General features: G+C 40.7%; 2 protein-coding genes across 4 annotated transcripts in view; both read left to right on the top strand.

The window, feature by feature from the left end:
* LOC146325535 (helicase ARIP4-like) overlaps nt 1-9,915 on the top strand; it is an 88,981-nt gene extending 79,066 nt beyond the window's left edge. For all 3 annotated transcript variants that reach the window (XM_084721609.1, XM_084721611.1, XM_084721610.1), the window contains 13 exons: nt 15-153; nt 294-471; nt 751-969; nt 2,390-2,508; nt 2,725-2,849; nt 3,616-3,715; nt 3,837-4,042; nt 4,889-5,064; nt 5,885-6,081; nt 6,273-6,472; nt 6,638-6,727; nt 7,028-7,123; nt 7,622-9,915. In XM_084721609.1, coding sequence (XP_084577735.1) covers nt 15-153; nt 294-471; nt 751-969; nt 2,390-2,508; nt 2,725-2,849; nt 3,616-3,715; nt 3,837-4,042; nt 4,889-5,064; nt 5,885-6,081; nt 6,273-6,472; nt 6,638-6,727; nt 7,028-7,123; nt 7,622-8,682 — 2,906 coding nt within the window. In that variant the 3' untranslated portion in view covers nt 8,683-9,915. The remainder of the gene's footprint in view (nt 1-14; nt 154-293; nt 472-750; nt 970-2,389; nt 2,509-2,724; nt 2,850-3,615; nt 3,716-3,836; nt 4,043-4,888; nt 5,065-5,884; nt 6,082-6,272; nt 6,473-6,637; nt 6,728-7,027; nt 7,124-7,621) is intronic.
* A 5,919-nt stretch (nt 9,916-15,834) lies between these two features.
* Nucleotides 15,835-23,188, top strand: tmem115 (transmembrane protein 115). Its single transcript, XM_084721608.1, has 3 exons — nt 15,835-16,943; nt 19,086-19,450; nt 22,427-23,188. Exons 1-3 carry the CDS (start codon nt 16,452-16,454, stop codon nt 22,734-22,736), a joined length of 1,167 nt encoding a protein of 388 aa, XP_084577734.1. The 5' UTR covers nt 15,835-16,451; the 3' UTR covers nt 22,737-23,188.
* The last annotated feature ends 1,784 nt before the right edge of the window (nt 23,189-24,972 follow it).

Below are 24,972 nucleotides of genomic sequence, written 5' to 3'. Positions count from 1 at the left end.
TGTATGTATTTCAGGTACACGGCAAGAGTTCAGTAACATGTTTGAGCGTCCCATTCTGAATGGACAGTGTGTGGACAGCACACCTCAGGACATCCAGCTGATGAGGTACAGGAGCCATGTCCTGCACAGCCTGTTGGAGGGCTTCGTACAGAGGTGAGACATCTGAACACCGCAACTTCTGCCCTGAAAGCAAAACTTGACCTCCGTAAACCTTTAATACAGAATAAAAAATGCTCTACTGATCTGCCTGACACCTCGTCTTTCTTTTTAATAACACTTCATCTTTATTCCAGACGAGGTCATGACGTCCTGAAGGACCAGCTGCCCTCTAAAGAGGAACATGTGATCCTGGTGCGTCTGTCCCCTCTGCAGAGGGCGCTCTACACAGAGTTCATGAACCGCTTCAGAGAGGCGGGAAACACAGGTTGGCTCAGCCTCAACCCACTGAAGGCTTTCTGCGTCTGCTGCAAGGTGAGGAGGAGGATGTGTGTGTGGAACGCTGCCAAAGCCTTTTTTTGAAAAAATTCCACAATTAATCAGGGTCATTTTATTTCAGAATTACTTCTACAAATGTCTTCTTGCTCCGTATGAGGTCCTGCTGTCCTTGTTGTTCTGTTACACAAGTTCTTATCTCAGTCAACATGTTTCTGTCCCAAGATAAATTCCTGTATATTTATCATGCTTGGCAAATTCAGTGATCGTCACTTTGAGAACATGTTTTAACTCCACTGATGTCTTGTTATCCTTCAGATCTGGAACCATCCAGATGTGCTGTATGAGGCCTTACAGAAGGAAAACCTGGCCAGTGACCAGGACTTGGACCTTGATGACATCACTTCCACAGGTCCTGCCCGTTGTCCCACCGCACCCAATCAAAAGTCCAAGCCCCTGGAGAATCCTAACCCCATTGGTGGGCTGAGTCTTAATCAGCTGCAGGAGAAGGCCAATCAGGTCATCACTTATGAATGGGTATGTTGTTTGTTGTTGCCGTTGTTTTCCTTGGTTCCTGTAACATAAAGCTGCAATGAGCAATTTCTTCAAGAACACAACCAGTCTTTTACACATGAATCTCAAATAGGGGTGGTAAGCAGACTCATTGAGATGGTTTAGATTTTCACAAATGTAATTCTTGTTTCACTTCAAACTTCACTGTAATAGAAAGAAATGCAAATAAAGTTACTCTATAAACAAAAAGAAAAGTTAAGAAAACTTGAAAAAAATAGAGGCACCAGCTACAAAGCATTTTTTCAGCTAAGAGCTAATTTTTTGTGTCAACTTAGTTTTAGATGTTCACTCAAGGTCAAACTTGACATTGCTATCCAGACCTACGCATGTACTTAAGTTAATAAAACAGCACTGTAGAAAAAACATATTTGGATATTTGTCTCCTCACAATAAGGAAATGTACTCTGTGTGAATGTACGCGTGTGTGCGTGTGTGTGTGTGCGTGTGTGTGTGCGTGCGTGCGTGTGTGTGTGTGTGTGCGCGCGTGTGTGCGTGCATGTGAGAGAGAGGTTTTTAAGCTTTGGATACTGGATGTTGCTTACATACAGACATATATTGACTTAAAATATAATACAGTAGTAGTCAAATCAAAATGCACAATTTCCATTTCATCGAATGCCATAAATAGAATATGAATATATATGAATGGTAATTTTAAGTTTGACAGTACATTGAGTGAACCTATTAACCTAAGTTGAAACAACAAACTCAAAAAGGCTTTGCATCATCTGGTTGCTTTACTTGCTTTACTTAGGTTTTCTCAAATTTTCTTTCTTTTCTTTTTTTTTTTACAGTGAATGAAGTGCCCATCAATCCACAGTGATCCAGTTCAAAGAAAGCTGGATTCACTGACTTACATCACAGTACATAAATTCAAATCATTGAACTCTGCAAAATTTGAACACTTCATCTTTTCTTGACATTTAGGGCCTCATGGAGCCATCATTTTGTTTCCAAGTTTTATTACGCTCATTTACTGGAGTTTTATTTGCCTGGCAGCAATGTGTGATTAAGCATTTCACTAGAAAGCATGTGAAACGGCAGGGACTTCAGTGTTTTCACTGATACAGCTTGAAAAATACTGATACCTCTGTGCATGCTCAGCACCGCATAGTGGGCTTCCTTAAAACACCTTGTTTTTGTAGAAAACCTTCAGAGTATATGTTGGGAAGTTAAGCATTTAAACAAAGTTCACAGCTTTGGTCATTACCTTTCTTTCTGATAAGGTTTGCAAACCAGCTGGTTTGTGATCTCACTTTTTTAAATAAAACTAAGCTGCTTAATTTAATAAAGATGATGTCTCATCAGCTGAACTATTAATATAAATGTGATGTTTAATAGTTGAGTAAATTTTAAAAGTGTGTTTCTCTCTTTATATAACCAGGCAAAGGACATCATGTGTGACTATAAGCCTGGCATCCTGGAGAACTCTGCAAAAATGGTGCTGCTGTTCCACCTGATAGAAGAGAGCATCAGGAAGGGAGACAAACTCCTTGTCTTCAGGTGGATGATTAGACAACGCAAGAGCACTTCACACATTTTCACACTTACTTGATCTAACAAATAAACCAAAAAGTAATTGTAGCTAAACAACTTACTCGGGGAGTGGAAGTGGAAAGGGAAATTTTTTATTTTCTGATTTGCATCACATTTACATTACTGAAGCTTTTCCAGTATGTGATCCAATCCCTCATTCTGCCGTTTGTCTGTGTCCTGCAGTCAGAGTTTGTCCACACTGACAGTGATTGAGGATTTTCTGGCTAAGAGACCCGTACCTCCGTCACCAAACACGTCTAGCAGAGACAGACCCAACCAGAACTGGGTCCGCAACATCAACTACTACAGTAAGTGATCATTAATTATTCAGTATTTGGTTCAACAAATATGTCTGAGGTCCAAAACATTAAGAAACCTGATATTAAGGCCACTAAATACAAGACAATGAGACGTTAATAGTAGCAGACAGATTGAAAATTTCTCATAAAGCTGTGGGTTTATCTTGAGGGTATTTCTGACTACAGTGGTTTAGTTGTGCAGTGGTGCAAATGCTTTCATTGACTTACAATGAGTGCTGCCACCTGCTGGTGTCAGATTTTGTTTTATGGTTCTTCACAGACGGGAATTCACAGCTTTTGTAAAGTTGTTGTTTGTGTATTTTCAGTCTTGTAAAACACACCCTGTATCTGTTACCTGAATCAGGTCAGCCATTATCTCTTGCTAATGAGGTTGTTAAAAATCACTTTGTCAATCAAGTAAAAGGGGATTAAGTTTCAATATGTCTACAGGTTTCTTATTTTTCTAAAATAGACTTTTGTTTTGTGTGGATTTGCTATCATTATATAATGTACATTACATAATGATAGCAAAAGTTCAGTTAAGTGATATTTTTTTTGAATAAGTAAAAAAGTAAATAAATGTATGTAAATTAAAACTGTAAATTCAGAGAAAAGGAAGTTGAAAACAAAATAAGTTAAAATTCATACAGAGTCTTAAAAGTGTGAAAAATTCATTTTAACAATCATATTTTCAATGTTATGAATATGCTTGAATTCAAATATGCTTTAAACTGTTTGATTTTCAACTCTCAATTGGTTGTGTAATATCTTGAAGGACTGGATGGAAGTACAACGGCCTCGGAGAGAGAGAGACTGATAAACCAGTTCAACGATCCATCCAACACCACAGTGTGGGTCTTCCTGCTCTCAACCAGGTAATACACACACACACACACACACACACACAGACAGTATTACTAAAGGAATGGCATGTGAAATATTGAGATCAGGACATATAATATAACAAACATTGCTGACCTCCTCTCTGGACCTCAGGGCTGGTTGTCTGGGCGTCAACCTGATCGGGGCGAACCGTGTGGTGGTGTTCGACGCCTCCTGGAACCCGTGCCATGATGCCCAGGCTGTGTGCCGCGTCTACCGCTACGGTCAGAGGAAGCCGTGTCATATCTACCGACTGGTTTGTGACTTCACGCTGGAGAAGAAAATCTATGATCGTCAGATCTCCAAACAGGGCATGTCAGGTTAGTACAGGCAACATCTATTGCATGTCAGTCTGTCCTGTGAGGGAGATCCTCCAACTGTGGCTCTTCCTGAAGTTTCTTAAATGTTTGTCCCTGTTAAAACAATTTTTGTTTTTCTAATCCAAAAAAAAGAGGTTGTCGTTCACTGAACAGATTGTAAAACTCCCCGAGGCAAACTCTGCTTTGTGGTTTTGGACTTTGTAAATAACATTTGGTTTGATGCGAGTAGGAAAATGCATTGATGAGTGATGTTAGAATATCCTCTATATGCCCAGTTCAGTACAGAAAACCAGATTTTTGGGGTAAATATTTACAATAGTTGTTCTATTTTTTATTCAACAGCAGCACAATCATGTTACACAAACCAACACAGGAACTAAGGAAATGATGAAGGGAAAAAAAGAAGAAAAAAAGTGACTGAACCCCACATAAAAGGGATCAGAATGGAAAATATAAAAAGCCATATAAAATGTATTAAAGCACATTTGTTCTTAAATACACAACTTGTGTGCTACTTCAGCTGACAGTTCTACCAAACATCTGTCAGTCGTCATCAAACTTAGTGAAAAGCCCAGTCCAGCCTCATCTGTGTGAACACCCAGCAGACAGACCCCCCAGAATTAAATAATCCGCTTTGTGCTGAAACCAGAGTTCTTCTGCCAAGAGGCTCTTGTCTGACAGAGTAAACTGTCTCAAGTGTTTGCTGTAGGCTTTGACTGGTGAGACAGACACATTCAGGTCGCTTATGCTTTGGAGAGCTGTTAGAAATCAAACAGTCCTTCACAATTCGCTTTCTTTTCGCCTTGTCCTTTATCTTCCTGTTTTCTTTCTCCTTTCCTCCATCAGACCGGGTGGTGGACGACCTGAACCCCGTGTTGACCTTCACCAGGAGGGAGGTAGAGTCTCTTCTTCACTTTGTGGAGGAGGAGCCAGACCCCTCTCAGGTGCAGCTGCGGCCCCAAGACAGCATGGAGGGTGTCCTCAGGAAGGCGCTGCACTTCTATCCTCACCTGATTACAAAGGTAGGTGGCCAAAGGAGACTGAGGAAAAAACACTGTTTAAATACACCGCCTAGAGGTTTTTTTTAAGTAGGATGTGGGAATTTGTGGGAGTTCTAGTAGGCTTCTGCTGCCTAATACACTGACTATCGATAAGTACCTGATACAAACCCAAGCAGGTGGCCTGGTGGCTCAGTTCTTGGAGCATTTGCCCCATGTATTGAGGCTCTACAGTGGCTGTGGGTTCAACTCCTGCGTACGTCCCTTTGTGTGCCATTCCCCCACTCTCTCCTCTCTTTCCTGTCATATCATCAGCTGTATAAAGGTATAAAAGCCCCCAAAAAATAAAAAAAATAATAATCATAATAGCCCAAACTATCCCTTTAAGCAGGCAGTAAGAAAGATGATTGACAGTTCTCTGTTAATTAAATAAGGCACTGGCTGTCATAGTGGCTGTTTGAATGAAATTTTCAACTTTCCTTTAATTATCCTTCTAAATCTACTTGTAAAAATGTGAGGTGAGAATGACAGTAGGCTGTTGAAAATATGCTTTGCTTCATATTTAACACTTTAAGACAACTGATGAGGTTTTGAGAGGTCATGAGTGAGTCACTTCTTAATTAAAACTGTTGAATCCTCAGTGGACGTACTTCAGACTTAACTCACAGCAAAAACTGAACTCTCAAGACTTAAAGCTGGCTTCATGAGGCAAAGAATTTCCCATTTGGCACCTAATTCACTGGTAAAGCTGATGAAACTTCAAATCTCAACACAGAAGCACAGAGATGGCAAAGAGAAAGAAAATATGAATGAGCTATCTCACATCTTTTGTCATCCTTTCCAGCAACCATTCCCTCACGAGTCCCTGCTGATAGACCGCAGGGAGATGAAGCTGAGCAGCGCTGAGAAGAAAGCAGCGAAGAAGGGTTACGAAGAGGAGAAGAGGGCCTCTGTGCCATACACGCGCCCATCCTACGCTCACTACTACCCCGCCAGTGACCAGAGCCTCACCAATATCCCCGCCTTCAGTCAGAGAAACTGGTCAGTGACCCACAGCTGCAATGACTGCCAAAATAAAACTTAACAAACTAACAGGAAAAAAAAAACTTCCTCCAAGTTGTGTTTATTCATTTGTCATTTTGCCTTTGAACAGGCTCTTGCGTTAAGAGTACAAGTGACATATAAGAACAATAAATGCAGGAACTAATGAAAAATGAACTCTCTCTGCTTAGGCGTCCACCTCCTCATACTGATGAAAAGCCAGTGGCCAGTGTCCGGCCAGTCCAGTCAACGCCAGTTCCCATGGTGCCCCGGCAGGCGGCTGTAGGCTCAGCCCCAGGCGACAACTCCTCAGCATCCAGCCTCGGAGGTTTCCCCGTCAACTGCCTGCAAAAAGCCGGGGTGTTTGTGCAGAGGATTGTCACCACTACTGGTAGGCAAACTTTACATATAATGGACATTTTTTAACCATATCCTCTATTTCAATTTGTCCTTTTTTTATCTTAAACCTTTTTCTTCTACTATTCACAATATTTGCTGAAAAAGAATTAATGTTTGTATGTATTCTTGCTAAATTTGTCTTTCATGGTCTCTACAGACATAGTGATTCCAGGCACCAACAGCTCAACAGATGTTCAGGCCAGGATCACTGCAGGAGAGAGCATCCACATCATCAGGGGCACCAAAGGTACCAGTACCACTTAATTATACTCTGGAAACCTTCCGCATGTTGTGTTGTTTTCAACTTTTCAAATGCAAGAATTTGCCACCTTTTTCCATTTTAAGTCATACTAAACTGAATATGTTTGGACAGAACAAGACAATTCATAAATTAAAGGAGAAAACAGTCAGTAGTTTAATAAAGAAAATAATGATTAGTTGTAACTCCATGCACAATCACGTTTCTGCAAAACCTTCTTCATTTCACTTCATGAAGAGTGAACTTTCTGTGTGTACTGATCATTTCTCCCACCTTTGTCTGTTTTAGGGACCTACATCAGGACATCTGATGGTCGGATCTTTGCCATCAGAGCAGCTAATAAGGCCAAGACTGCAGAAGAGAGTACTACAGCGCCACCCAAAGGTGAGATGATTTATTACCAAAACTAAACTAAACAGGAGTAGAAATGTCAAATAAGGATGAAGTGAAGAAAATAATGCTGACATTATAACATTATTTAATGATGATGATGACACTCAGAACGAGCCTGAAATTGAAGAAGCTCTACTTGCAACGTCACAGAAAAGACAAAAAATTAAGAAAAACAAAAACATACATTTAACATTACAAACACAGAAGGCAATATTCAAGGTCCTTCTGAGAAATTTTGATCTGGGATTAAGCTCCATATTTAATATTAGGATAAAAAAGATTTCTTAAATTTAACCTTATTAAATGTTGGAACCCTGTATCTGTTTGTACTCACTGTTCAGCCTGAGTTATGGTCTGAAACAATGGCCTAATGATATTATGATAAGCTGGTTCATAAAGTTTCTCTGTTAGGAGTTGGATTCTAATAATAATAATAATAATAATAATAATAATAATAATCATAAAATCTAACCCTGTGTTTCTTGTCAGATTCCCAGGCCCAACCAGATGAAGTGTCAACCAATGGAAGTAACGGTTGCCTGTCACCTGACAGGAAGCAGCAGGTGCCATCTAAGACCCTGCCCCGACCTCTTTCACCTGATAGCCCAGAGATCATCAGTGAGTTGCAGCGCTACACAGGTGGAGCAGGAGCTGGTGTCACCGCAGGCCCTGGAGCTCCACCAGAGAGCAATCCGCCTCCCACCAAACCAGTTCAGACCAACGGCAGCGGGGGAAATCTGAGCCACCATGATGCCTCTGTGACTAATGTAATCCAACCCATCATGGACGCCACCGCCGCCCAGGATCTCAGAACAGGCTCCAAGCGTAAAGCCTCCACCCCGTCCCTGGATGAGCGGCCCAGTAAGCAGCCGTCTGCGGGCAAACACTCCTCAGCCCCTCTGGCCTCACAAGGCTTCCCATTTACCGGCGGCTACGGCCTCTCTCCACTGGGCCTCAACCCCGCCATGCTGGGCGGGTCACTGGGGCACCCGCTCTTCATGGGGGCGGGTTCACCTTACTTCCACCGCCCCCACTCTCAAATGGGGGACCCCAGTTACATGTACCCAGATCTGTTTGGCTTTGGTGGAACCAGTGGAGTCCCCACCTCCTCCTCCTCCACGTCAACCACTTCTACCGCTGTCTCATCTTCCTCATCATCATCACCCTCTGCATCAGTCAAGGCCGCAAGTTCGGTTCCAGGAACCCTGCCGCCGTTCGTGCTGAGCCCCAGCATGGCGGGCATGGCTGGGATGCTCCCACCGGGTTTCCCTCTCTCCTACAGTCAGTCTCTGGCGAGCCTCTACACAGGGTCGATGCTCCCTGGTGGGCTGCCAGGTCCAGCCGCCACTCCCGGCCCAGCCGGCGCTAGCTTCCTTTCCCAGTACCCTCCCACTGCCGCCTCTGGCTCGTCCTCCTCTTCTCCCTCCTCCTTCTCCCCCTCAGCACGGTCTGAGGGCCACCGGGGCCCAGTGCTGGTGAACGGCGGGAATCTGAGCAGCGCCAGCAGCTCGGATGATGACGATGATGTCATTGAGGTGAGGGGACAGTGACAGATGAATCTGAGCAAGCTTGATTCAATTAATAATCATCGGAATAGGATGACATCCTATTTGCTAGGCTTCAAAGGGCCTGTGGCCGAGGCCACGAGGGAAATTGACAAAAAATGAAAGATGATTGAAGCAATGACAACTAAGCCCCTGCTAAAGTGTTTCCTCTGTTCATCTTTGCTGCCGTGGAGACACAGTCTAAGTGGGGATTGAACACAGACTGGACACAGAACAACAGGTCTTTATGCTGAATTATCAGAAGATAAAAAAGCTCCAGATGGAATAAGAAAATGAACATCAGAGGACTCTGAGCTTCCAAGTTTTTGTCCAATACTGGCATTGAAATCCTAATCACTGGACTTCGTACTGCTGAGCACGGGCCTGCAGTGACCACAAATGGCCACTAGTTGTACTGTTGACTTTAGAGATTATAGTTCTGCAGCTTTGCTAAATGTTGAGACTCTTGCTTTTTTCCAGCAAATTAAAAAGACAACAGTAGGGAGGAGTTGCTTATAAGAAAAAAAAAGGTTTGATAATTAAGTTAGCTGGTAGTAACGTTTGTTAAATATCAGTAACTGAAATGGTATTGTTTGTCACTTGTCGACTATTGCTACTGAATTCTTCTTAGTTGTAAAAGAAAAGGTAAACAGATCAAACAGTTTTAGAAAGCATTTTGATTTCACTCAATAATTCACTGCCAGGACAGGGGGTATTGTACGTTTTTTGCTCTTGAAGTAAATAAAAACAGGATCATCTTGAATTATTGATGAAGAGGCTTGTTAAGGATGAGGTTTAATGACGATTACTGAAACCTTAAAACTCCAATGAAAGAATGTATGCTTAATCAAATGCCTTTAAACCAGGCCTTTTTGAAAAGACTCCTTCTGTTTAGGCATCAGATGTGGGAAGATCTGATTTTTCTTTTTTTTTTTTTTTCTTGTGTGTATTTTATATTTATGTAATCTCTTTTACTTTTTAAAGAAAATCATTGCCTAAAAACAGCCAGGTGAAAATGAGAAAAAAAAAACTGTGTTCTTGCGAGGTGTCCTCCTTGTAGCGGAGAAAACAACCAACAGAAGATGCCTTTTTGCCTCCATCTTTCTGAATGTTAACTGTGAGAGAGGAGAGGTAAAGAGAGACGGTGCGGTCACTGCGGCTCTCTGAATCTCACCCACAGTCTTACTGTAGCCTAGCGAAAAACGATGCAAAACACTCACTCAAGCCTATATATGTATTCGTACAAAACCCCAGAGGAATTAAGCTTGCGAACCCAGAGTTTCGGTTACGCTTGTGTCGTTACTGTGTTTGTATTTGTGTGTTGTGTTCTTAAAGGGTTACAAAAGGAATCGTTAAAAAAATAAATTTGATAGAAACTCGTTGCTCATCGACAGCACAGATTCCACTTTCTTTCTCATTTTATGATCAGAGGTCATTGTGAAACCAAACTTGATTTTTTTTTTTTTTTTTTTTTTTTGGGAGAGATGGTGTAGCTTTGCCAAAAAAAAAAAAACCCAGAATGCACAAGCACATCAGAAACCTCCAGTGTAGAGGATTGTGTCTTAAGAGACCAAATCGTGTAGAGCAGTTCAAATCCAACGCAGCAACACGCTCTCTCTACAGCATCCTCACAGCCCCAGTCGTAGTCAAAGTACATATCCATCTCGCTGTATGACCTTGCAGGTAACACTGTACACTGTACTTCACTGTAAAAGAGACACAAATCTGTATATGTCGTGTGTAGGCTGGTTGAAGGCTTCATCATATGACCAATTACCCTTTAGAGAAACCATAAATCATCATTCTGCTGTTCCTATTGATCCCCTCTGATCACACAAACTGATCTACTATGGTCAGCACTGTCCTGTGTGTGTGCAAAATCTTCTCCTCCAAAATGGCTGCAGCGAGAGCTTTAAAAACCACCAGCTCTTTCAGTGGACAAAAAAACAGAAACATCGTCAATTAAAAACATTTCCTGTTCTTTCTCTTCCATGTTATTTGTTCTTCATACTGAAATTGTTAGTTTACTCATGTTTCTTTTTTTTTTTTTTGTTCTCCTCTTTTTACAATGTTTGAATTTACCAAATTAATTTATTTATGACGGTGCATATTTATTCATTTGTATTTTTATTTTTGTACAATGTTTTTTTTGATTTCCTTTTGTTGCTTTTTCTTTATCTTGTTTGTAAAATTTGTACAATCATATTACTTTTGTTGTTACCACAGATGGAAAACAGTCTGCCAGTCTGACCCAGTGCATGTGAACTTGTGTAGAACTTGAATGTGGACCAACCGATTAGTCCGTTACTGTGCACACTGATAGCCAGGATAGCATAGGATACCACCGTATACTACACAGGATTTTCATTTAAAAAAAACAAAATACTCATACAAAAATAACCCCTTGCAATCATCAGTTACGGCCCTCCACAGTAGTGTCTTTTATGTTTGGATCCAACCCTGCTGTCTGCCTGCATTTTACTATTTCCTGTGTGAGCTGCAGGTCTGTGTGACTGTTTGACACACTAACAGCCATAAAACAATCAGAAAATACCGTTTTACTTCTCAAATTTGGTGCTTTGTTCTTACTAACGCAGCTCCCTCTCTTCAGTCTCTGGCTCACTTGTTGAGCTGGGGAGGAGGGGCCAAGTCTGGATGGTGTGTTTACAAACAACTGACAAATCCTGCATAGTATACCTTTAAGAAGGAAGTATAAATCATATCCCATTTACGATGAGTCTGATCAGCTCTTGATTGTAAGAGACCCAAAAAAGCACATCAGGGATACATGATAATGACCTTTAAGCTTATTTATATATGAGCTCCTTCATCAGAATATCCTGCCTGTTCACAATCGGGAATCTGAGTATTTTAAGTAATGGGTCAGAAACTGTTGCAGTCCAACCACACATCAGCTGAAAAGAAAATAATAATATCAAGTGCTTCTCTTTCCTTTTTGTTTTTTGTTTTTTTGTTTGCTCATTACCATATCATCAGAAATGTCCATCTGTGTCATCTCTACGACGGCAAACATGCGAGTTTCCTCAGTGTTGAACTGTTTGGTTGTCAGCTCAGCGTTTGCCGTGCTGACATGACTGCTCTTCTTATTTCACAGCTTTCTACTTGAATTTACATATTTATTTATACAAATCGATTCGGTTGGACGAGCCGAGCCGACTGTCTCAATTCCATTTTAGCCGAGGAGAAGATTAAAGCTGCTGTCTTTGAGGATTGGCTCTAGTCAAAGCCTGTTGTGTAGTTTATCGATGGATAATGTGTATGACCTTGGATTACTTTTAGATCCTTTTGTTTTTTTGAAGTTTGTAAATAAAAGAAACATGTTCTAAATAATACAGTTCCTAATTTCTTTACATCAGTAGTGGTAGCAGATGTAGTACTTACCCCCATTTGTCCCTCCCTCACACACACAAACACACACACAGGCAACCAAGCACATGTAAAACAAGTATGCTTCCAAGAAGATGAGCCACTTCTTCAGTTTTCCATTCACATGACGAGAATATTCATTTATGCAGTTTTAACACAATAACTTACAGTATTTGTCTTTGCATGCTTATTGTCAGCTAGTACAGGTTTAGTCTAAATTGAGACTTCCAGTAAGCAGACAGAATAATCACTCTGGGCTCAATTTTAAGAGAAAAGGTTTCCCAGAAGCCCTAAAACATGTACAGATAGCAGCAACTGTACTGTACGTCTGGTGTACCTCAGAGTTTATGGTCCATTTTAGTACTTGCTGTGTGTTTTTTTTTCCTTCTGGATAATTAGTATCTGAGTTTAGCACCAGACAGTACTTTATTTTGATTACTGATTTTTTTTAAGAATACACTGCAGATAATGTCGACAAAACATGCAGGTGTTTCACATTAAAATCTAATACTGTGTAGTCTTAATGATGTTTTACATATTTCATCCCTTGAAAAAGAGATGAATATGGATGCTGAATGAACCTAAATTATATATACAGGCCAGTTCACTATCTGAATCTTACAATGCCTACTCTCACAATATGGTTAAAAAGGTCAAATATGGGGCATTTCTTAAAGAAAAGTTGTAATGTAAGGCTTGTCGCTGAAAGATTACAAAGTGGCTGTGAGATAGAAGTTTTTTTGTTCTTTTTCAGATGAATACACGATTTACAGCAGGAATTGGATCAGCTAAAAATAGCTGAGCTCATTTTTTTTGTCTGCTGTTGATTAATTTGCATTCATATATATACATATATATATATATATAAATCTTTCCACATCACACTTCAATGAATGGTCACTCACATATTGGAGTTTCTGTATGTGTGTGAAAGAGACCTCATCCTTAAAACTGAAACCAACAAATGTGTCTTCTAAAGATTACTTCTGGCTTGTTGGTGCTGTTGTAATGTAAAGTTTATTCCACCCACCGAAAGATGATAAATTCACAGTGAGAGGTGTAAAACACTTGGATGATAACAGGAAGTATCTTGATGTCACTTGATTGATATCCTGTGCACACAGTGATGGTTTTGCAGAGACAAATGACTGGAGTAATCCAGCTCACTAGCTGACTTGCATGATTATTAAACTGCAGAACCTGGCTGCCTGTTTTTTTAATCTACACCTGCTCTTTCATTCGATCTAATCTGATCCATAACTATTACATTCCGATTAAGCAGCCACAATGTATGTAAATTGCAAAATTCGTATCCACTATTGATAGAAACAGGACTTCAGACCTAAAATGTGCTTCCAAATCAAATCTATAAGTCAGAGTACTTAAAGTCATCAACCACAGGCAGAAATAAATCAGTGGTTAGCTGAACTAGTACAGCTGGCCTTGTAACTTCATTTTTAGAGTGCATGGGTCTCCAGGTTATGTATAAAGGCGTGTATGTGAGTGCTTGATTTTGTGAAACTACGCAGCATGAAGCACAATGAATATCATCACACGTGTCTGTTTCTTTCTAGATTCAGTGATGGCCGTGATCTTTCTGTTTCTGTAAACTCTGAGTGAAGGTTGCTGTTCAGTCTGTGTCCTTGTTTCATGTTTCCCTGTTACAACCTATTTGTATGTGGTTTGTCTTTTTTTTGTAAATGTGTTGTGAGTTGTTTAGAATAAAATCAATGCATCTGTGTTTTTTGTGTGTTTTTGCATAATTTCAATGAGGAAACAAAAAGTGTATCTTGTTTTGAGACTAAATGTGCAAATTTCACATTTTAAAGTGAACAATAGTATTACAAGACTAAATATAATAATGATAATATCAAAACAAAACCATAAGAAACCTGTTACCTAATATAGTAAATGTGTTGGCTAATATCCCATAGAAATAATATAGTATTTCCAAAGGAGAAAGAGTTACTCCTACCATAGTGTAAAACAAGGTCATTATGAAAACATTAACCACAAATTACAAATTACTTTAAAGGCAGCTACCAACGATACAAGTAGATTTTAATCCTTAGTCAAATGGGGTATAGATCTGCTGTACATGAAAAGTGCTCAGAGATAACTTCTATTATTTTAGAAATAAAATTAAATTTAATTGAATAGACCTTTTTACTGCCACCAGTTTTGCCTTAAATAGTGTAAACAGGTGTTACCAGTGATACTAATTAAGGTCCTGTTCCATTAAGTGTAGCAGAGCCTTTCCAGTTGAGTCAGTATGCACAATAGCTGCACCCTGACCTGAATGAAACTGAACTTTAGTGCTAACACCAGTGTTTACTCTATTAAGACATGTCATGTCTATTATTGCTCTTTCTGTGGATAATCAGGCATTTTTAACCTAACCGGCTTTTTAAAGCAAACTAAACAAAGCTAAATAAAGTTATATATAGTTATATAGGTATATTTATCTGAAAAGTAATTTGTAACTATAGCCAGTGGTGGACAAAGTACTCAACCCCAGTACTTGAGTCAAAGTATAGATACTCCTGGTCAAATATTACTCAACTACAAGTGAAAGTTGCTGAGTAAAAACTTTACTTGAGTACATTTTCTAATACCAATAACTGCTGCATTGTTTTCATGATGCATTTAGAGAACCTTGTAACTCTCTGAAACCACCTCATGATGCACTGACCTGCTTGTAGAATCACTCTGCTACACCAAGTCTATAGAAACACCTATAAAAACTCAACATAGAAATGCAGTTATTGTCATTTTCTGATGTAACTGTATTAAAATCACTGCATAAAATTAGATTGAAGCTAACTGTAAGGAGTTCTCAAAGTCTGTTAAATAACTGAGATTTCTTTCTGTCTTCAGAGGCAGTATGTACATGAATTATGCTGTATTTTTCACTTTGATAAAAACAATCCAACTTTAAAAGCCTACCTAGAATAATTAATAATTGTCTTTCTCCTGCCGTCACCATTACCGCTTTTTGTTTGAATGAAAGAGGGAGAGATGCTTGTTCTTGTTACAGAGCGCCTGGATGTATTTCTGCTTTTACATCAGTCCCATTTGAGAGGAACTACTGTGATTGGTTTCCTGTGTTTTGTGAGGATCACAGCATGTGAAGTAAAGTACAGATACTCAAAAAATGTACTTAAGTACAATACTCAAGTAAATGTAGTTAATCACTATCCACCATTGACTATAGCTGTCAGATACATGTAATGCTGTAAAAGGTACAACTCCCTCTGAACTGAAGTACCTGAAAATTTAAATACGCAGGCGGCTAGAAGTCTCGCCAAGAGGGTCTAAATAATTGTAAATGAATGATATTTTGACTAACGTAAAGCGCTGCTAAGCACCTGCGGCGTAAACGTCATTTGTTGAGAACTCGGTTTCCCAGCGTGCTTTGGTGTTGAAACGTTACGTGACTTGACGTTTTTTCACTGGTCGTTGATGACGGTGGCAGACGGCGCAGGTCAGTAGCTGAGTGGTGTTAACTGGGAGGAGGAGTGCCTGCTGCCAACAGAATATAATTTCCTCTGGCGACCTGCTTTCTAAAGACGGAAGAACAATTAAACAGACGATAGAAGATAAGGTAGTATGAAAAACCTGTCCAGAAAACTGCGAACTGATGCCGGTTCAGAAGCGTCTGTAACATTGTTTTGAAGGCCTGTTGCTAGCTACGAGAAATCCTCGGGCTAGCCCCCGGTAGACACCCGGTAGACACCGGGCCGAGGACGGAGCTCCGTCGGCTGGTCTGGACGATCAGGTTTTACGGGCGCTAGCTGCCCTATCTTTAATCAAACATAGACGTAAGCTCTCCTGCTCCTCTGTGGCGAATATAAATTAACGTAACTCAAGACGCTTTCAGTTTGACAACAAGCTAACATTAGCTCTCCTGTGTTTACAAGCTAACTCAGTCGAGGTATTCTGAAGAAGTTGGCACTTACATACATTTGTTTCGGTTAGGATTTGCATATTTGGCTCGTATCACCTGCCTGCTCGCTGGTGGTGATTTGTAAGTTTGCTTTCCGTCTCTACGCCGACTGAAGGTCGCCAGCTAGGCAGCTAGATCAGAAGGTCTTCTAGCTAAGGTTATCACATCTTATCTGGAACCCAAAGTTTGTTAGCTTGTTGGAACAGAAACAAAAGCCCTCAGTGAGGTGATTACCAATGATACCTTTAACCAACTGAAAGACAGTATCCCGAATGAAGGCCCACAGTGAAGTGTGGATCTTGATGCTGTCAGGACATACAGGTGTCACCTGTTCTGCGTGGCATTATTAATCTCACACCAGCATCCAACATCTGCTGCACCAGAGGAAACTGATCTGCTGAGCTGACTTGCTCAAGAAGGATCCTCTTCACAACAGACCGCCATGAATCGTTACCTGCCGGTGGCTCGACAGCACTTCCTGGCTGCCCTTGCCAGCACCAGTGTGGTTGTAAAAAGTATAAGTGCTGTGGTGGTCCTTCTCTACCTGTTGTCATGGGCCGTTGACACTCCATATGCGCTTGGGGTGACCCCAGGCTACCTCTTTCCACCCAACTTCTGGGTGTGGACACTGGTGACCCATGGGGTGGTGGAGCAGCACGTCTGGGGTGTGGCAGCCAATGTGGGGACAGTTATGGCCTGTGGGCGCCTGCTGGAGCCTCTGTGGGGCGCTCTGGAGCTCCTGATTTTTTTTGCAGTGGTCAATGTGTCTGCAGGCCTCCTTGCAGGCCTCTCCTACCTCCTCACCTATGTGGCCACCTTTGACCTGGACTTCTTGTTTGCGGTGCGTGTCCACGGAGCAGCTGGGTTCCTGGGAGGTGTCCTGGTGGCGCTGAAGCAGACTATGGGGGATACAACAGTGCTCAGAGTGCCACAGGTGAGGCTAACAAATAATGAAAGTAATTTCTGCTCTGTATTGATGCTTATTGGGGAGGGATGCTCCCCTTTTGAGGTCAAAAATAACACCACACCAATGGGGAATGGGACAGCATAGTTAAACTTAGAAGATAGCCCTGCAAGACTGTGAACAGTACTGGAAACCTAACCACTAGTCCACACAGCAAAGATACCCCAAGGCTCAAGAATAAGGTTTGCCTGGGGCAAGTAAAATGCCATGTCAGGCACCTTAATCTGGCAACTCGAAAAAAGAGTTAAACTATATTGATAATCTTACTTTTATTGGTTTAGTTATTTTTCATACAAAAATGTCAGAAGATGCTGTTTTCAGCCCTCAAATATGGAGTTCGTGTAATATTATGCTAATCTGAATATCTCTGGGTTTTACACTGACAAAACGAGACATTTAAAGACATCTCTGTGGACTGAACTGGGATGGACATTTTTCACTATTTTTTGAAAATTTATAGACATTGCAGCCCTAGATTAAATATGACGGTTTCCCTAAGTCTCTCTTTTTATTTGGTCGAATCACAGATGAAAAAAAAACATTTGTATAGGGGAAAGTATTATTATCAATAAGTAGATTCCTGACCCACTTGCCCAAATGGGGTGAAAAGATGTGTTAATGTTGACCTCTGTGCTCCCTGCTGTATTCACAAAATAGCATAAAACATACTCTGCTGAACAACAGAAAATTTCACAGTGGATACACATAGAGTAAGGACAAGAAGATTTCCTGATTTACCAGATACCATTCGTCTGTGTCAGCAGTTAATATACAGTATACTGTACATGCAGTGCCCAGTGAGTTTAAAGTGAAGGTATTAAAAATGAAGTTAATAGCATAGTAAAGAGTGGAATACCCAAATTTACACACTTAGCCTCAGCATTTTGTTTTACAGACGTGTATCCAAGAATTTTACGAAATACACTGCACTGCTCCTGTATATCTGAGCTGGAAACCCACATGTGGTGAATCCCATGATGTCTGTTATTTCGATGTTCAGGGGTGTTGGCTCCTGTCGAACTTGTAAGGCTGTAGTTTGTGGTTTTGCATGAAAACATCCAGTTAGAGAAAAGCACCTATCAGGCTATATTATTATTTTAACACTACAGCTTATGAAGGACAACTACGTTGAATTACATTTTTTAACAGGCAGAAAAACAGCAGTGACAAAGACAAAACAAAACAGATGTTTACTAACTGCAGGGCTTTGTATAGAAGTGTCCAGGTTTTCGTATATATGTAGTCAGTGCCAGTACCAGATTGTTGAACTGTATTTTATGCTGCGGCACAGATAAAACAGGGTTAAAGAGTATGACTTGGTTTTTGGGGGTGTCTGTTTTTATTGTCATTTACTTGTTGAACCAAAGGTTTTCAATTGTTTTGGGTTTTTGTCATCATTGTTTAGTTTTTACTTTTGTTACATCCAAGTTAAGTAGCACTTTCTCCATTTTTTTTATGGCAGTATGGTGTGGTATGGAATGTTATTAATTCTTTGACACACACATATCGGGCAGTCAAATTAGAGTCAAATACAGAGATCATGATGTTGTATGTAGCTATATAAGTCAGTGGTTTACAGGCCAGTAGTTGAGCTGGCTCTTCTTGGCCTGTGTTCTCTGGTTCAGGCATGTGATTCTCTTCCACATTTGGACTACAGTGTGATCTGTTAATTTACATTTGTAGATTAAATCTGATGGTCTTCTGCAGAGCAGCTTATACTGAGCGTACAGATGAGGGTTTAGTGTTTGCTCAAGCACACATTAGTGTTAATGTGTCTCTCAAACTACGAGGCCACTCTGCTTTATCCACCATTATTTTGGCCTTTCGTGCTTGTTTGTTTGTATAAAACTGGGTTACTTCACTCTAAGCTCCCTCATCTCAGCTGAGCAGGTTAGGAAATGTGCTCTATCAAAACTCTGGTGCATTTTGATGTGACTCCCACCCGCCACCCTGGCATGTAACCAGCTATTGTTCGGTGTTCCAATTACTGAATCTAGCTGACTTGAGGGAATTGTGGGAACTGGCACCCTCGGTGGTCTGTAGACAAAATGGTAGCTGTGTGATAATTTTTGCTCATGACAAATGAAAATCTGTCTCCCCCTGCCATTTCAGGTGAGACTCAAAGCAGCACCAGCTTTGGTCCTCCTCCTCCTGGCCCTGCTGCGCCTCTCTGGGCTGCTCGACAGCTCCGCCCCCCTGGCTGCATACAGCTACGGTGCCCTGTCTGGATGGGTCTACCTGCGCTTTTACCAGAGGCACAGCCGGGGCCGCGGTGACATGTCGGACCACTTTGCCTTTGCTAGTTTCTTCCCTGAGGCACTGCAGCCAGCCGTGGGGCTGCTGGCGGGGCTGGTCCACTCAGCCCTGGTGAAGATGAAGGTGTGCAGGAAGATGGTGAAAAGATACGACGTGGGGGCGCCCTCCTCCATCACCATCAGCCTGCCAGGGACAGACCCACAAGACGCAGAGAGGAGGAGGTGAGTCAGAGCAATCTGCATACATAAAAGCCTAATACACTGATCTCATGTAAAGGTTGTTGTGATATATTGGGATGCCCTGTCGTTAAATCTTTGACATTGGGCAGTTAAGAATAATTGGATGTTATGGAGGTTCCTCTGAGACCCTCTGCAGACAAGCATCTGCTAAAATGTAGTAGTTATCAGTTTTACTGTGATCTAAGGGTCCAAATCACAGGTTTTCAAAGTCTGAGACTGTGGGCCAGACGAAGCTTGGAAAAATATACCCTGCTTAGTAATCTTGCTGAAGTTTGTTTAGTTCCTGAATGTCTACGGGATCCTAATTATGTTATTTGATCTTTTAGACACTCAACATTTAAACCAAGACAGCTTAATATTGCTATTTGACAACTTCTGACTACACCAAATCCATAACAAAAGTCTTTCCAAAGGCATTTATTAATCAGATTTTGGAAAATCAGAATAACAGTAAAATTTCTCAAAATGACTGTATCTCTGAACTATCTCTTCAAACAGATTTCACACATACTATTCTGTGTTATCTCCTTTTAATAACTAATGTAATTACTGGATGGAGCCCCCTTTGCCTGCCTCAAACTCTGGTTTTTCACCCTACCAGAATATCCAGAGGAATACCAAATACTCAAGATTTTAGCAAATTATAATTGTCAAAATTAAATATCCCCTCCACTCAGACATGTATTTTTCCTGTTTATTTCCCCTAAAATGTCTGACATTGACTATACTGTGCAAAATTTGTTTTCACATTCCTCCACTGAAGGGGAGCTAGATATGCTACCTAACAAATTCAAAAGCCAATCACTGTAATGCAGGAAAACCTCTGTAAACCTCCAGGGCAAAGCTGATGCTGAGCTGTCAATAGTTAGCTGTCAGCCACTTCCAGTTACAAGCTAACAAATAACATAAACAAAGAAGAGTTGCTAACTACACTTACTTACTGAGGGTCAAATATGTTTGGCTGAAATCTCCGATCTTTCCTGTAACGCTACAGCAAGCCATCTTGACACTGCTCTTTTATCAGTCGACCGAGAGCAAACAGCAGTATCGGGCAAGGCACAAGGCCAAGTCCAGAATTTCTCAATGAGAGAGAGTAAATGTACTTGTGAAATTATTTTTAGTTTGTCGTCATTAGAAACCCGTAATGGTTTGTCCAGGATGCAAACAAGTATTGGGAGGATAAAATAAAACACACACACACACACACACCCATGTAGTCAAATAAGTACACTATTCAGGGAAGAGGCACAGAAACAGTGTTGTTTTTAGTTTTATTTACTCAGGGAATGTTTGCAGAGCATCTGTGCCCTTTTTAAGTCATACTCTTCAAACAGCTCATACATGTTCATGCCTTAGCTCTACAACACCCAAACTCATGCTTACTCTCACACTCACTAACACCTGCTCTCAAGAGTTAAGCTGTCAGAGGTTGTTCTTCCTTCCGTTCTATTGTCTAGCAGACACACTTCCAAGCTGTCATACAGATTCAGTTACAGATTGATGTCATTGCTCTCACACATGCAGGCCTGTGCTCCTGTTATTGGTATAAAGGGTGATCTTATTTTTTTCTTGTTGTTTTTTTTTTATAATCTCAGTGTTAAGCGTGTGAGAAAACGTTTGAGAAACCCCCGTAGCCTAATGGTTAAGTCACATACCTCATAACTGCAACTGCAGTTCAGTTTGACTCTGTACTGCAGACCTTTCTTGTTCATGTCTACAGGCCTAAGTATGTTCTTTGTTTATAAGTATAGTCATAAGTATTTGCTGAGCACTCACATGTTCAGGAACCTGATGCTTCCCTGTTGGAAAAGGCTGTGACATCAAACAAATATCATTACATTTTTATCCACTAACTTGTTGAGCCACATTATGTTTGAGTCTATGTCACTACTAATCCTCTGGATAGTGTCTTTTTTTCTTCCCCTGTGACACATTAAATATGGCTGCCATGTGAATGAAGCTAAGGCCTCTTAAATGCTTGATGTTGATAAGTTGGTGGCTGAGGGATCTGATGAAAGTGAAATTAATGTTAGGGTGATGATGATGATTTAAAAGTAATTGATACTTCTTGGGGATTAGTGGGGAGATTTAATCAACAAATTCTGAGTTTTTATTCCAAACATGATATAATTAATTTGATAAATTGTCTCTTCTTCTTCATTAAGGACATATCTGTGAAACGTGAGTTATTTCCCTTGATTTCTGTGCGACCGGCTAACTAGTTGCATATCTTCATTTTGGATTCACACATTTAACAGTCTGTAGTTATTATATACGACACTAAAAAAGGCAGAGTTCCCTTGCTGTAGTTTTTCTCTTTGTGGATGAATCTGTGACCACAAGGAATAAATTACAGTGCTCTAGTATCATTCCAGTTAAGGCAATATTCAAATCTAATATAGGTCAGAGTTGGAGGATGTGTAATCAGATGAGGATGTGACGAAGTAATGCAGAGCATCTTATTCGAACTATGACGCCCTGTAGTTTTTTAAACTGAAAAATAAAAGATAGAACATTAACATCAAACACTATTAACACCAGGAAACCTACAGATTTATTTCAGTTGGTACTACATTGATTGTAGTACAGTCTAGGGTTGTCATGTTACCAAAATTTTAAACTTGGATGCACTAGTATAAAAAAAAATTGATACTTCATACCTCTTTAGATACCATGGTAAAAAGAAAAAACGTCCTCGATACACAATATACCCTGTGTTCTGTATATGTAGGGATGTTATGTTTGTAAAACAGATGAAAGATTACTCATGTTAGTTGTCTCTTGATGTTTTTATCGTTTTAGGGGCCTTTTTTCATACATTTATAGAAGCACACTGTTACTACAGAAGATTACATCTACATGGAAGCACTAAAACAATCAAAAGTCAGCCAGACCTACGTTGGAGCACAGCTCTACTTCCCTTTGGTATTAATGCTTCTCTTTCCCTCTTCCTTCCAGACAACTGGCCCTAAAGGCTCTGAACGAGCGTCTAAAGCGTGTGGAGGACCAGTCCGCCTGGCCCAGCATGGACGACGAGGAAGACGATGACGACGACGAGGTCAGAACCGACACACAGCCACTCCTCCCGGGTGGGCGCGACCCCTCTTCCTCGATGCCAAGACCAGCAGGGGGAGCAGCTGCCGCCGCCTCCCTCTCCTCCACCTCCTCGTCCTCGTTGTCACAGAGCGGGGGTGCAGCATCCACAGGCGGAGCGCAGCACCCAGAGTCCAGCATTATCAGCTTCGAGGATGCACCTTCTAGATCATAACAAAAAGAACACACGGATGTACAGATACGCACGCTCTGTTCGGGGTCACTGGCAGGTATATTAGTGTAGTCAGCATCCCTGACTAGTACACGGATATGTCCGGTGACCAGGATTAGGCACACACTCGATATCACACACGCCAACACACACAACATCTTTGACTAGTTCATACACATGGCTGTGCGCTCACAAACACTCTGTCGATGTCATTGTGAAGCCCAGTGGGGCGGTAACTGTACAGTGCTTTCAGTTCAGACATGTTGGTTGTAAATGCTCCATGTAGTTGGGCAAACTGAACACTTAATACTTCTCCTCCTCCTTGCATATGACTGAAAGTCAACCAGAAAAATTTCTGTCTCGTCCGGACTTAATCCCAACTTGCAGCGCTCTGTCCACTGCTTCATGTCTCTTTCTCTTGCTTTCTAAATAAATAACAAAATGGGTGTACAATATTCTTTTTGTAAATCTTTTTTCGGAGCAGCCACAGTTGTTCTCTGATCGCCTGCCACAAGAAAGCCGCCAATGACAGAGACTTGCGCTGAGTTTTTGATTCTTGTTGAGAGGCTGACTGTACGCCCGACGGTTTGATAAGCGCTTAAAAAATGGCTGCGAGGGACATTAGCTTTTGATTCACTGGTTCTTAATATGTGACCAGGTGTGTAACAGAGGAAGTAGGAAAAGCTCCAACTGCTGGACCAGAGAAAAGAAGCTGCTGCAGGTCTGTCCTGCTAATGAACTATGACACAAAACTTTAAGATTTGAAGAGGTGCCAGGGGAAAAGAATTTTCCAGATGGGGTTCATTTGCCACCTGGTGTCTCTCTGAAACTACAGGCAAAGAAATTGACCGTGTACCTTTTCTTTTTTTTTTAAATCCCTCGTTTGTCATTCAGTAGAGAACAACTCTGTATTTCTTTTTTTCTTCTGGGTCTGTTCATCACTAGACAAAATCTAAAAAATAAACACTTTGTTTCTGTGCACTAACGAGACATTAACGGCGTTACAGTCACATACAGATCTGTGGATGACGGTTATGATTTTTTGTTTTATAAGTTATGAGTTGATTTACGTATATTTTTTAGGTTATGTTAGGCTGTCATTGTTATATTAGTCATTCAGCACCATTACAAGTATCATCAAGTGCAGAGAAAGGATAGAAAATGGGCCCATGTATTTTTAGGATATAAAAGTCTCAGTGATTCCTGAGTTGCAGATGCAGAGTTTATATCTGTGCTGTGTCAGACTGCTCTGATTTGTTGTATCGCAGACTCTGACTCGGGATAAATGACTCTGTAGACAGAGGACGCCTGGATTGATCAGTAGTCAGCCTGGTCAGGGTTTCCCAGTCACATTCTTTGCACTTGTAACATTTTTCATTTCTAAAATCACAGCACCAAGCGAGGCCAGTGGGGAATTATTTTCAAGGGAGGTTGATGGGCAGCTAAATTGTTTCGTATAAAATGCTTCATAAATTTGATGCAGACCAAAAGGTCAGTGATTCATTCATTTTGTAGACAGCCATTGCTGTAGATGTCGCAGTCTATTATGATAATGACAAACTCTTTGAATTCCCAATCTCCCACCTGTCCTTGTTGATTAAAGTCAGTTGCAGCCAATAAATTACTTGAGACATTGCGATCACAGCGATGACAATCTGATAAATTATTTTTAAACTTGTGAACTTGTTATCACAAGGATGAAAATGTTTCCAAATTTAGAATAGAACTTCCAAATCATCAAGAAAGTGAAGTGTGCACTTAAGATGCCTGTTTAACAAGTAAGATAAAGTACCAAAGGACGAGCTCGGGGAGAGTCATTGTGATATCTTTACTTCACCAACCCTCTTCCCAGGAAAACTAGCCAAGTAGATTAACTTGCAGATTGCTCCCTGTCTGACAGCTGTTGTGTCTTTGTAAATAGTCAATGCTTCTGTTTGACAAAAGATCTCATACTTAACTAAAAAAGCTGACAAGTAGTTGCTGCCCTTTGGTTTTGATTTTATCCATTACCTCAGCAAATTCCTTCAGAAGCACTGCAAATGAAATGAAAACTGGAAACTGCACAAAATGTTTGGATTAAGTACAGAAATATGTTGTTACATGTTTAATTCAAATATAAAGTAGTTCTGTTTTTCATTGATTTAACAATCTAATATTTGCTTTGTGCAGAATAATCTTGTGGCATTTTATTTGTCACTAATTGAGTCTGCATACATCAAACTGAAAATGAAATCATCAA

This window comes from Lutjanus erythropterus, chromosome 6 (genome assembly GCF_056507025.1).
Source record: "Lutjanus erythropterus isolate fLutEry1 chromosome 6, fLutEry1.hap2, whole genome shotgun sequence".
Classification (NCBI taxonomy): domain Eukaryota; kingdom Metazoa; phylum Chordata; class Actinopteri; order Lutjaniformes; family Lutjanidae; genus Lutjanus; species Lutjanus erythropterus.
This window is presented reverse-complemented; position numbering and strand designations above follow the sequence as displayed.